At 38.5% G+C, this 14,303-nt stretch overlaps 1 protein-coding gene across 3 annotated transcripts in view; it reads right to left on the bottom strand.

The window, feature by feature from the left end:
• Positions 1-14,303, bottom strand: part of TUBGCP3 (tubulin gamma complex component 3) — a 116,774-nt gene that overhangs the window by 79,292 nt on the left and 23,179 nt on the right. For all 3 annotated transcript variants that reach the window (XR_002786781.2, XM_003414044.4, XM_064275215.1), the window contains exons 5-10: positions 13,412-13,629; positions 10,822-10,994; positions 10,334-10,452; positions 9,433-9,558; positions 4,380-4,448; positions 3,004-3,136 (exon numbers count right to left, since the gene is read on the bottom strand). Coding sequence is in view for 2 of the 3 variants with exons in the window: in XM_003414044.4 (XP_003414092.1) it covers positions 3,004-3,136; positions 4,380-4,448; positions 9,433-9,558; positions 10,334-10,452; positions 10,822-10,994; positions 13,412-13,629 (838 nt within the window). In the remaining variant the exon portion in view is untranslated. The remainder of the gene's footprint in view (positions 1-3,003; positions 3,137-4,379; positions 4,449-9,432; positions 9,559-10,333; positions 10,453-10,821; positions 10,995-13,411; positions 13,630-14,303) is intronic.

The raw sequence follows: 14,303 nt of genomic DNA, 5'->3' as shown, positions 1-14,303 counted from the left end.
AGCAAAGTATCAGGATACAAGAGGAACATATAAAACTCAGTTGGATTCCTAAATGCCAACAAAGAAAACTTCGAAAGGAAATCACCAAATCAGTACCATTTACAATAGCCCCTAAGAAGATAATATAGGAATAAATCTAGCCAGAGACATAAAAGACCTATACAAAGAAAACTATAATATAAGACACTAGTGCAAGAAACCAAAGGAGACCTGAGTAAGTGGAAAAATATACCTTGCTCATACACAGGGCAGACTCAACACTGTAAAAACGTCAATTCTACCCAAAGCAACCTACAGACACAATTGCAATCCCAATCCAAATTCCAACAACATTTTTTAACAAGACAGAGAAACAAATAACCAACTTCATATGGAAAGGGAAGAGGCCCCGATAAGTAAAGCATTACTGAAGAAGAACAAAGTGGGAAGCCTCACACTACCTGATGTTAGAACCTATTATACCACCACGGTAGTCAAAACAGCCTGGTACTGGTACAACAGATACATAGACCAATGGAACAGAATTGAGAATCCAGACATAAATTCATCCACCTATGAGCAGCTGATATTTGACAAAGGCCCAAAGTCTGTTAAATGAGGAAAAGATAGTCTCTTTAACAAATGGTGCTGGCATAAACAGATATCCATCTGCAAAAAAAATGAAACAAGACCCACACCTCACACCATGTACAAAAACTAACTCAAAATGTATCAAAGGCCTAAATAAAAAATCTAAAACAATAAAGATCATGGAAGAAAAAACGGGACAATGCTAGGAGGCATAATACATGGCATAAACAGTATACAAATCATTACTAACAACGCACAAACACTAGAAGAGAAACTAGATAACTTGGAGTTTCTAAAAACCAAACATTCATGTTCATCAAAGACTTCACCAAAAGACTAAAAAGACTACCTACAGACTGGGAAAAAAAATTTTGGCTATGACATATCCAACAGGGGTCTAATCTCTAAAATCTATGAGATACTACAACACCTCAACAACAAAACGACAAATAACCCAATTAAAAAATGGGCAAAGGACATGAACAGATACTTCACCAAAGAAGACATTCAGACAGCTAACAGATACATGAGGAAATGCTCACAATCATTAGCCACTAGAGAAATGCAAATCAAAACTACAATGAGATACCATCTCATTCAAACAAGGATAGCGTTAATCCAAAAAACACAAAATAATAAATGTTGGAGAGGTTGTGGAGAGACTGGGACACTTATACACCGCTGGTGAAAATGTAAAATGGTACAACCACTTTGGAAATTGATTTGGCGCTTCCTTAAAAAGCTAGAAACAGAAGTACCACGTGATCCAGCAATTCCACTCCTTGGAATATATCCTAGAGAAGAGCCATCACACAAACAGATATATGCACACCCATGTTCACTGCAGCACTGTTCACAATAGCAAGAGGATGGAAACAACCTAGGTGTCCCGTTAACAGATGAATGGATAAACAAATTATGGTATACACACACAATGGAAGACTAGGCATCAATAAAGAATGATGAAGATTTCACGAAATATCTCACAACATGGACGAATCTGGAGGGCAATATGCTGCGTGAAATTAGTCAGTCGCAAAAGGAGAAACGTTGTATGAGACCACTATTTTAAGAACTCAAGGTTTAAACAGAAGAAAGCATTCTTTGATGGTTACAAGGATGGGGAGGGAGGGAGGTGGAATTCACTAACTAGATATAGATGAGAATCATCTTAGATGAAGGGAAAGACAACACACAATACAGGGGAAGTCAGCACAACTGGACTAAACCAAAAGCTAAGAAGTTTCCTGAACACAACTAATCACTTTGAGGGACAGAGTAGCTGGGGCTGGAGTCTGGGAACAATGGTTTCCGGGGACGTCTAGGTCAACTGGCATAATAAAGTTTATTAAGATAAAAGGTTGACATGATCTAATTTTAATAAGATTCTTCTGGCATGTGCACACAACGAAGGTGCATAAGACCGAAGACAGAAAAATCAGAGAGTTATTAAAATAGTACGTGAGGAGAAGATACCAAAAGGGTATGGACTAAAAGTGTTGGAGGGGGAGGTAGAGATCTGAGACGTGAAGGAGTTGGAAGTAATAGGGTTTCAGTGGCTAACTAGATATTCAACCAGAAGGGGGACTGAGATGAATATAAGAGTCTGGTGGGAATACAATTATGGGAGAGTGCCAGTAATTGGAGAAAAGGAAAATGTTTATTGTTTGGCTTATTTCTTTTCTGAGGCGAAGTTCCAGAGCTAGGAGGAGGCAGGGCATGGATGGCATGATGCTGAACTTGGTTTTAGATATGATGACTTTCAAGTCCGTGTGAATCATCCAGTAAAGATGATGGTAGCAAACACTTACTGAGCTCTCACTGTGTATCAGACTATTTGCTTTTTATATCTCATTCAGTCCTCATAACAAGCCTATGAGATAACTATTATTAGTATCCCAGTGTTACACTTGAGAAAGAGGTTCTTGACCAACATAACACAAACACTGAGAAAAAATACTCAGAGGGCAACTAGAAATACAGGCCCAGAGCTCAGAGGAGTTGTAAGCTAGACTTGCAAAAAATGGGAATTTTTAAGATATGTATGGTAAACATAGACATATAACCTTATGAGGAATGAAACCCTAGGAAATGCTATTAAAAGGCAAATAACAGAGAAATACAGGTTAAAAAAATCAAAGTTATAGCACCAAGGATCACAAAAGAGAAAAAAATTTAAAAGCTAAACACTCCTCATTTCTTCATTTCAATGAAATCTTTAGCTTCTACGAATATAAATATTGGACCATATTGGCAACTTATTTTTCCTGTAAGTTCGTATCAATTAATTTGCATTCAATCAACATACCTGGGGCCAATAAAAACATAAAAAACACAGAGGGGTACAAAAACAGAAGTAGATGGTATTCCTTAAGAGCTGTTTTGAAATAAAGCAAGTCCATGAGGCACAAGAAATAAAAAATTAAAAATGACCTTGACAGTGATCAACCAGGGCTGCAAGTGTCTTCAGTCTTATTTTAGGATCGTATGTCCAAACCAGGAGGCGCCGAAGTGTTAAGCTACTCTCAAGTCCCATATTTACACCCTGATCATCCTCTAATTGCAGCTGAAAAACAATAACATGTTTAAGTACAAATAACTAAATACACCACATCATGCCTTAATCCATATAAAATGAATACGGGGAAGTGACTTCTTTTGAAAATGAAGTAAAAGGTCCCCTTTGTGAGAATAATAGTTCTTTCAAGCTACATGTGATCTCTTTAAATAACAGAAAGAACCTGGAAAGCTAGCAATTAATTATCTCTAGGGTACACTAAAACTTGGCGGATATGTATACCTTACAACCAATATTAGCAAAAAGATTTTACACTTTAAAAGTCATGTATGATGGGAGGGGAGGAGTGGGAACAGAAAAACAATAGACAACAGATAAGTAATAACTCTAGTGAAGGGTAAGACAGTACACAGTACTGGGGAAGCCAGCACAACATGTACAAGGTAAGGTCATGGAAGCTCCACAGATACATCCAAACTCCCTGAGGGACAGATCTACTGGGCTGAGGGCTGTGGGGACCATGGCCTTGGGGAACATCTGGTTCAACTGGCATATCATAGTTTATAGAGAATATGTTCTATATTCTACCTTGGTGAGTAGCGTCAGGGGCCCTAAAAGCCTGTGAGTGGCCATCTAAGATACTCCACTGGTCTCACCCCTTCGGGAGCAAGGTAGGATGAAGGAAACTAAATACACAAGGGAAAAACGGCCTAATGGACCACAACCACCGTGGCCTCCACAAGGCTAAGTTCAGTACAACTAGATGGTGCCTGGCTACCACCACTGACTGCTCTGACAGGGATCACAAAAGAGGGTCCCGGACAGAGCTGGAGAAAAACGTAGGAAAAAACTCTAACTCACAAAAAAAGACCAGACACTGGCCTGAGAGAGACTGGAGAAACCCTGAGAGTATGGCCCCCAGATAACCTTTTAGCTCAGTAATAAAGTCATTCCTGAGGTTCAACCTTCAGCCAAAGATCAGACAGGCGCATAAAACAAAACGGGACTAAAGGGCACACCAGCCCAGGGGGAAGGACTAGAAGGCAGGAGGAGACAGGAAAGCTGGTAATGGGGAACCCAAAGTCTAGAAGGGACAGTGCTGACATGCTGTGGCATTGTTAACTGATGTCGTAAAACAATGTACTGTTTAATGAGAAGCTAGTTTGTTCTGTAAACCTTCATCTAAAGTGCAATTAAAAAATGTATGAAGAAACTTAAAATATTCTATATAACTATAATTTCTGTACTACTAGAAAGTATGAATAAATTAAAATAGAAACGAAATATTTACCTGTGAATGTAAAACAGAGAGCAATCGGTAGTACTCTTTGAGTTCCTGGTGCAAGGCAACACAAAAGCTCTGTACAGGAAGGATAAGTATATTTAAACTACAACAGATTCAGTATACCTCAGCTCATTTTAGGAGTAAAGGCAAACTACTTTTAAATTAAGTTCAGCATGATTAAAATTCTGATTTTCTCAATGATCCCTTCCTCTAGCAATTTTAATCACAATATATATTTTAATAATGTTAAGAAAGTGTTGTCCCTTAGTATAAAAACCAAGAAAGAAATGAAGAAAATATAATGTTTTTCATAAAGCTAAAAGTGTACGTACTTCGGAGAATTACTCTTTAAGATTATATCCCCTTTAATTTTTTTAGAGTTAAAATGTAATTTTCTTTAATGTTCTTAGTTGGCAAAATTTAAAAATTGGCAACTGTACGTCAATTCCACCACCCAGGTTTTTTTTTTTTTTTTGGTTTGTCTGTTTGTACCTCTCTCTTTGCCCCCCTATGTTACTAAAAACATCTTCATACATCTTAATAAATTCCAATCTCAAGAACTGAAAAGGTTATCGAATTAAAATGACAGTATCCAAAGCTACAAGATGTACTTTTACAGACCAGGATTACTCCTGTGATAAAAACTTCCTGGTATAAACTTTAGGATATAAATTAAAAAATATTCAGTGGAAATGTTTTGTTTCTGAGATAGCCTACGACAGATATAGCCTGCTAAAGATAAAATTTATCCTTAAATAACTATGCAAGGTCTATTACTTTTCTTTTTATTTAAATCACTCTATTAATCAATCTTATTAGCTATAAAATGAACATAAAGCACACTAAATTTGCAGACTCAGAGAAACTACTTCACAACGGGATTTGCAATGTAATGTCCCGGGTTTTGGAACCAGAGAGACAGTGCGTGAAATCCTGCGCTCCTACTAGATGTATGGCTTTGGGCAAGTCACTCAGTATCTCTGAGCTTTGGTTGCCTCGTTTAAATGAGGAGGACGAGAGTGGTTAAGGAATAAATGATATAATGTAAGCTAAGAATCTGACACAGAGCTGGCACAGGAGGTGCTTATTAAATTTTAGGTCACTTTTCTAAAGTAAGATTCATCGGGAGAACAATGTGGGATATTTTCAGGCATAGTATTACTTTTTACATAAAGCAGACACACATACACACACAAATAAACGTTTAAAAAAAGACGATTATTAGAATCATATCTTCATCTGTCATGTAGCATACAAATATAAACAAGTCAGCTTATGACTATTCTACCACCAAAATAATGCAATTACACTGTGTATTTCAGTACCTTACGTATTCAAGATGAAAGATTTTTAGTTGGCTGAAGCTGTTTCTACCTTGGTTTATTAGAAAGCACATGTAAGTTTCATACTCAGGAAACAGTATCTCCCTTCATAAATGGGATTTTGTTCCACTGGTAACTCTAGAGCCAGGCACCCTAACAGTGAAAGGCAATGCTATTAATAATGGCCCTGGGACAACAGGCATAAATCAGGAGCAGGGCCGGCTAACTAGGACATAGGACCACCCCATCTACAGCATTCAGAGAGTCTCTGAATAAGATAAATAATCTATTCTTTAGCAGTTAGATATTACTTAAAAGAAAAAAAAAAGTTGCCATTGAGTTGATTCTGACTCAGAGCAACCTCATGCATGTCAGAGTAGAACTGTGCTCCGTAAGCTTTTCGATGGCTGGTTTTTCAGAAGTCGATTACACCTTTCTTTCGAGTTACATCTGTGTAGATGTGAACCACCAACCTTTCAACCAGCAGCTGAGTTCATTAACTATTTGCACCGTCCAAAGGCTCTGAATAAATATTCCAAAGCAATTATTTTAAATAACAGGAAATGGAAGTAGAATGGGAGGAGCTCTGGACTAGAAGTTATAAATCACATTATTTTTCAGAGGAACTTGGAAAAAATCAATTAGCCTTCCTGTGGTTCGATTTTTACATCTATAAAATGAGCATAATTAATTAACACTTGCTCTGATAATAATTTTAAAGGGTTCACGTGAAAACCAGATAAGAATGTAGGAGAAAAGAGTTTAAAGTACAGCAATATATAATACTATACAATACGACTATGGTGATTACCGATCAATTTGCAGGAATAAAATATCTATGTAATAGTTTAGTTTTCCTGTTTTCATTTAGTGCTTCTTTTGCTTCACGTCTAATAAATTAATTAGGATATATCAGCAGAATCTGTACTTCACACGGAATTATATAATCAAAGACATGATAAACGGTTCCCTTTGGAAAAAGGGACGAGGCTGGGACAAGGCTCACAGAAATCACAAGTTGCTGCTGGAAGGGGCAGCAAGTAAATTTCACCCGGCTTGTGAATGCCGCTCAATTTGTCGGGCCCCATCCTAAAAAGGCTTCAAGAGCAGAGTAGTCTCTGCCATTAAAGTGAGAGGGGAGAGCGGTGCACGCCTACAGGAATTTGGCATTGCTGATCTAACAATTCATCGCATTGGTGAATATTACAAATAGAGAGCAGTGCTAGGCACTGTACCAACAGCTTTACATGCATTCTCCCTTAACCCTCAAAACCTTGTGGAATAGACAGTCTCATCATCTCCATCCACATGTGAAAACACTAAGGTCAACAAAAGGTAATCTGTGCAAGATAACGTAACTACTAAAGAGTGAAACAAGATTTGAATCCTAGGCTGTCTAACTTCAAAGCCACGCTCACAATCACTAGCCATACTGCTATGTCTACGCTTGAAACATAGTTTATTTGTGACTCACATTCTAATTTTTTGGAAATGCCACCGGCAATGCTTAGCACTCAAGAACCAACGTGAAGACTAAATCATGTGCCATTCAAAGGGGTTAGGACTCCACAAACTTCATTTCTCTGTCATCAGCTGCTCCCTGTTAGGCTCTAAAGGCACGAGAGGAGAAGAGAACAGCTCCTTCCCGATGGCTGCTGTTCCTACAGGCACTGGCTCGTCAGACCAGCATCAACACCTGGTTCCAGTCTCTAGCTTCTTTTGAGCATTCCCAAAACCAGTCTCACTGTGCTGTCAGAGGTATGGTAGCAGCTCACAGGCCTGTGTCTCATCAGGACCCCTCCAAGCACCTGAGGTACAACAGCACCTGGACAAGGTCCTTGTCTTAGTTAGCTAGTGCTACTATAACAGAAATACCACAAGTGGGTGGCCTGAACAAGCAGAAATTTATTTCCTCACAGTTTAGGAGGCCAGAAGTCTGAATTCAGGGTGCCGGCTCCAGGGGAAGGCTTTCTCTCTCTGTGGAGGAAGGTCCTTGTTTCTTTTGAGTTTCTGCTGCTGGGCGATTTTCATGTGGCTTAGCATCTCTCTTCCCCCATCTCTGCTTCCTAGCTTGCTTGTTTAATCTCTTTTATATCTCAGAAGAGATTGACTCAAGATATACCCTACACTTTTAATCCTGCCTCACTAACAAAGACAACCCATTCAGAAATGAGATAATAACTATAGACATACAGGTTAGGATTTACAACACATATGAACAAGTAATTTCTTTTATAAGGAACAGCACAAAACTGGTTTCTATGACCAAAAAAACCAAACCCGCTGCTGTCAAGTCCATTCCAACTCAGAGTGACCTTACAGGACAGAGAGAACTGCCCCACAGAGTTTCCAAGGAGCACCTGGTGGATTCAAACTGCCAACCTTTCAGTTATCAGCCCTAGCTCTTAAGCACCATGCCACCAGGGTTTCCTAGAAGGCAGATGTTAAAGATGTCCCAAATATCCAACTTTTCCAAGCTGCTGTACCACTCCACTATCTCTAACATCAACTATTCTCTCTCTCCTAATTCAGCACAATGTCTCATAGAACTCACGGACCTTATAAAAAAGGAAATGGCTCACGTGGCTGTGGAGGCTGGCAAGTCCCAAATTCCATCTGTATAGTCTCTGGTTATGTTGTTTAAAACAGGTATTTGCAGTGAAAAGATTGTTGATTTTGCAAAATTCTATCATGTGATCTCCAGCATCATTTCTATCACCAAAGCCGTATTTTCCAACTACCGATCCTTCTTCTTTGTTAACAATTTTCCAATTCCAATCACCAGTAATTTTATCAATGCATCCTGACTGCATGTTCGATCAATTTCAGACTGCAGAAGTTGGTAAAAATCTAGGGGAAGGCTTTCTCTCTCTGTCAGCTGAGAAAAGGAAGAAAGTCCTTATCTCTTCTGACCTTCTGCCCCTGGGCAATCTTCATGTGACCTGGCATCTCTCTTCCCCCATCTCCCAGCCTGCTTGTTTAATCTATTTCATATCTCAAGAGACTGAGTGAAGATACACCCTATACTAATCTAGCCTCATTAACATAACAAAGACAATGCATTGACAAATGGGATTATAACCATAGGCATAAACCCATTGCCATTCCAGTCAATTCTGACTCATAGACCTTAGGATTTACAACACATATTTTTGGTGGGGGGAGGGGAGGAACCCTGGAGTCATAGTGGTTAAGAGCTATGGCTGCTAACCAAAAGGTGAGCAGTTAGAATCTACCAGGCGCTCCTTGGAAACCCTATGGGGCAGTTCTACTCTGTCCTATAGGGTCGCTATGAGTCGGAATGAACTCAACCGCCATGGGTTTTTTGTTTTTTTTTTTTTCCTTTGAGGGGACACAATTCAATTCATAACAGTCCCCTTCTCAGAAAACTGAGTCTGCTGGAAGCCCCTCCACCAAGCTTTTGGTTTCTGATAATCGCAATCTCTTATATTTGTTTCCCAGTCACAAGCTCTGTGTTATTCACCGGTCCCTTTTGCTTTCACAGTCCTCCAACAGCTACTTAAACAATTTGCTATTTTAGATTATCTTTGTTCATATCTACTGTGGTTTCTATTTCCTTGGGTGCATCCTGACTGATAACAGCAGTCTATGATCAAAGCTTCTCTTGTTAAAAAGAACCCTCTTAAAAATTATGTTCTCAGTAAGAGTTGAAGCAGACTACATGTTTCCCAAAGTGAACTGCATCCCAAATGTTCTTCCCTTAGTAGTGAACATACCTGACCTACAAGTCCAAATGAGCGGTCTAAACTCCTGTGGTCAATGTATTTTCTGATTTTATTATGTAACCATCCCAGCTCAGCAAGTCTGATTGTTGTATCTCTCAAAGATTTGTTTAGGTTTGCCTAAAAAGTAAATATATCCAGAGTGAAAAATTACATATCAACACTAGAATTTTAATTATGACTTTTCATAACCCATTTCACTTTAAATACTATAATTCTTACTTCAACATGTGCAAGTTAAAACTAATATCCATCATCTTTAAGAGTGAAAACAATGAGAAGGGAAACAAGAAAACATCAGCTGACAGGCAAGGATTTAAAACAGTCCGAAGTAAACGTTACAACTTCTGTGAAGTCACTCCGTGAAGAGTGACTTACCCAAGATCTACCATTTCTCCTTATTAAGGCACAGTCTGTGACCCTGAATTTGAGAAACAAGCTAAGAGTCATGGTAAAACACTACATAAAAACACAAAGAGGTTGTGGCAAGTGCAGTTTCTTCATTTCTGTTTCTGGAAGATGAAAACAAAAACAAAGACACCTTATCTGGTATTCTGTGTCAATGGCAAAGACACCAACTTGTAAGGTACCTCTGAGATTACCGTAACAGTATGCAAAAATAATCTATAAAGGGCAGAGGTATCAGTGCCTACAAGGAAAACATAAATGGAAAAGGAACCACACACTGATTACAAAAAGCATTCCAGTAACAAAATTATACAAGCCACAAACTAGACTAAGAAATATAAACCAGAATTTAACAGTGCAGCTTGAATGGCATGCCCCATTTTGTAAATCGAGCCCTCGTTACCGTAATAACATCTGACAAATTAACAGCTCCCTGGTCTTAATGATATTTTTAAAAAATATCTCAAACTGTACTTTGATACTGTACCTTTCCTTCTGCTTTATAACAATTTTCAGTATTGCTCATTTTGATGATTTTGCCATCTATGCCCTGGAAGACATACAAAATGTCTCTGACAAGGGCTGCTTCGGTAATTTCCACAGTGCCTACATAATGATTTTAAAAAGAGAATAATTACTAAACATTTTAGGATGAAACAAATTTTATGAAAAAATTAGCTTTTGATTACATAGTAAGAAACCACTAAAAGGTTTTAATGGAGCTCCGGTGGAGTAGTAGTTAAGAGCATGGATGCTAACAAAAAGGTTGGCAGTTCGAATCCACCAGCCGCTCCCTGGAAGCCCTATGGGGAAGTTCTACTCTGTCCTATAACGTTGCTATGAGTTGGAATTAACCCAACAGCAATGGGTTCAAAAGGTTTTAAGTGGGGATTCCTTGATCAGTATTTTAAAATAAAGGAAGCATGAATTCTAAATGTTCAAAGAAAAGCTATTTTACAATATACCCTTACTCACCACTCGAATCCCCTTCTCTCCTTGACCTCGTCATGTTGCGAGAAACAGCGTTTGGGATACCTTTGGAGGTAGTGGTTTGTAAAGAAGGCTGGTTTGCAGTTAAAGTCCATGCAAGACGTGACCCCAACTGCTGTCGAAGGCAATCTCCTACTCCTGGAGCTTGATGAGACTGTCTAATAGAATGAAATACCATTTTATATCTCTAAACAACCATACTATTCATTGAAAACACAACAAGAGTGTCTAGAAAGTTTTCTTTATATTACTATGCTGAATTACACAAATACATAAATCTGAAATAGGTGATACAATACTTTACCCTAACCAAATAGTTTATAAAAACAATCAGCTTTACATCCCTTAAACTCTTCCAGCCTCCTTGAAATCCTTAGCCTAACACTCAAACCGAACATCTTAGTCTCCACCTTTCTTAAGTGCTAAGTTGGATTCGTTCAACTAAAACACTGGGCACAAGAGAGCTGAGAATCATCTTACTGTCACTCCTATCATATTTCTCATCATAAAAACCAAAGTCTATTGGACTTTGCTTTACAACTACCTAATACACATCACTCACACCTACAAGCACTCTGAAAAAACACACCACTAATTCTAACTTCAAAATTAACACCTATCATGTACTAAACATTTACTGAGCAGAAACCAAACCAAACCCATTGCCATCGAGTCAATTTCAACTCCTAGGGACCCTACAGGACACAGCAGAACTGCCCCATAGGGATTCCAAGGAACAGCTGGTGAATTCAAACTGCTGACCTTTTGGTTAGCAGCCGAGCTCTTAACTACGGCGCCACCAGGGCTCCTTACTGAGCAGAGGAGTTAAAAAGCCTCTCTAAGACTACTCCTCTTCCCTATCCTCAGCTGTCAGTGTGAAAGAAATACTGTAATTTTCAACTGGTTTTTTAAAATGTACAAACACATAAAACGTAAGTCAAAAGCACATCCCACATGAAGACAGCCTCCTTCCAGTGATTCTGAGAATATGTTAAAGACGCCTGAAAATCCAAGAGCCTGACAGCTACAAGCATTTCTAATACGCTTCGACAAATGTAACAGAAATATCACTTCCTGTGACTACAAAACATAAAAATAAGAACCTCAACTGTACCTACTGCTTCTGAGTAGAAGAACTTGTGCAATATTAGAGGGTCCTTCTATAATCTGATAGCGAAGGGAGAGAGGAGAGGAGAAAAAAACTGAAGCAGCCTTTTTTTTCCCTTATTTTTTAATAGGAAAAAAAAAAGTCCACAAAAACCTTTAGATATAAAAAGACTTTAGATATAGTTATAAATTTAAGGGAATGATCCTAAAAGACCTTTTCATTTCAAGGTTCTCTATACAGCCTTTTTTTTTTTATCATTACTAAAATTAATCCATTCAAATCCTAAATTGTAAATGCCAGTTGACTCTTTCAGCCAGAATGAGCCTTAAATTTACAGACTACCACTTCTGAACACTTCACAGGTTGCCTTTAGAGACCACCAGACCTCTTTTATAACCAATGTGTGTTATACACACATTCTGTTTTCCGATATCTTGAACACAATTTGATTAAATCACCAGACGATTTACAACTGTGTTCTATCCACACAGCAGACATCGTTTATCCGATGCTGAACCCTTGGCCACTATTCTTCTGGAAAAACATTCACTTCACGATAATCTGATTTCATGTGGTTTCCGGGAATGTAGTGGGGCAAAAAGCAGAGCCACCTGTGTATCTACACATAGAAATGTACATGTAAAAAGACCAAGTTCTAAAGGTCCGTAATCATGACGGGCACGTGCTTTATTCTCAACCATCAATTCTCTATTTCCTCAGAACACAGCCAGATGTGACAGCACGTTAAACTACAAAGCACGGGACACTGAGCTGTGCATTCCTGAAATCCATCATCTCAATCCACATGCACTAAGATACCGTAATTCTCAGTTTAAAGATCTCAGTCCTTCAGGGTAAGATAGCTTTAAAGCAAAACCCATTGCTGTGGAGTCGATTCCAACTCACAACGACCCTACAGGACTGAGCAGAACTGGCCCATAGGGTTTCCAAGAGCAGCTGGTAGATTTGAACTACCAATCTTTTGGTGAGCAGCCAAGCTCTTAACCACTGCACCACCAGGGTTCCAAGACAGCTTTACTTGGTAATTATTTTTGTTTTAATTTTTAATGAGAAAAACACATCGATGAAGAGAACAATACTCAATGAGAATAATACAGTAAGAGAAATGAGAATCGGTTACCCTCAGATAAAAGGCTGTGAACAGTACACTTGTGAACCACATCCTTTATTAATGTGCATTTTCATTAATAGGTTAAGAGTTAATGAAAAATCTTTACAATCAACTATGATTAAAAAATGGAAAAAATTCTCCTTTAGAAGATAGTTTTAAGGAAGATTAAGATCCTAAGACAAATCACACCTAACCCGGCACCTGGAACACCACTTGACACATATGAGGAACTAAAGATGCTTTTAACAAACACAAAATGCCTTCTTAAAAGTCTGAGGATTTTTGTTTGTTTGTTTCTACTACTGAATCATGTATACATTTAAGCTTGAATTTACCCAGGAAGGAGAGACTGTGGCGTTGGTGTTGGGCCATTCAGGGCATACATGCTTATACTGCTGATCCCACTGCTTCCCATACTGCCAGAACTCTGTGCTGACTGGGTGCTCCGATCCTGGTAATTCAAGGGGAGAGTCTGGGGCCGGGCATAGTAGTACGGAGTTGAATGAGCATCTCTTGGTAATGCTTGAGCAAATAATGCGGCATAGCTAGAAACCTGAAAATAAAACAAAGATGCATTGGGAGTACGGAGATATGAAATCATAGAACACTTTTCCCAAATCAACAAAGATAATCTTCAGATTTTCTCTCAATTTCTTTGATTGGATTTGGCACTCAATGAACAATAAATTAGTTATACTTTTAAAATATGGTGAAACTGATAACGTTTTAGAAAGTTTTCTGATCCTCAACTCTCAGACTGCCCGATAACTAAATACTTTCTACTGATTTAAAATCTTATCAAACTGAAAGCTCAAGTAATGGTTCAAAGTTTGGCATTACGCTAAAATAAGCAGATGCTCGTTACGCAGACCAAGCTTTAGAGAGAAGTGGGACTTTTTCACCCACGGTCTTCAACTGTTAAGCACTCAGGTTTCTGTAATAGAATATCTCATTATACTAGGCTCTGTAGGACATGGAGCCGCCAAAACAGCTTTCAAACAGTGCATGTGACACAAATTAACCCTGGGTGGCAACATGAAGGTTTAGCTGGCGTTACCGTAACTGACGTTCACAATGTTAACTGAAAGCACAGAAGGGCCTGAAGGGCTTTCTAATTCACAGGATTATCTATCTGTGCTGGTATTCACAACCTCACAAGTAAAAGTTTTGAGAACTGATAAGTATGCTCTTTTTTATTGCAGACTATTTTTTATTACACCTGCAGTA

This window comes from Loxodonta africana, chromosome 23 (assembly GCF_030014295.1).
Source record: "Loxodonta africana isolate mLoxAfr1 chromosome 23, mLoxAfr1.hap2, whole genome shotgun sequence".
In the NCBI taxonomy this organism is placed as follows: domain Eukaryota; kingdom Metazoa; phylum Chordata; class Mammalia; order Proboscidea; family Elephantidae; genus Loxodonta; species Loxodonta africana.
This window is presented reverse-complemented; position numbering and strand designations above follow the sequence as displayed.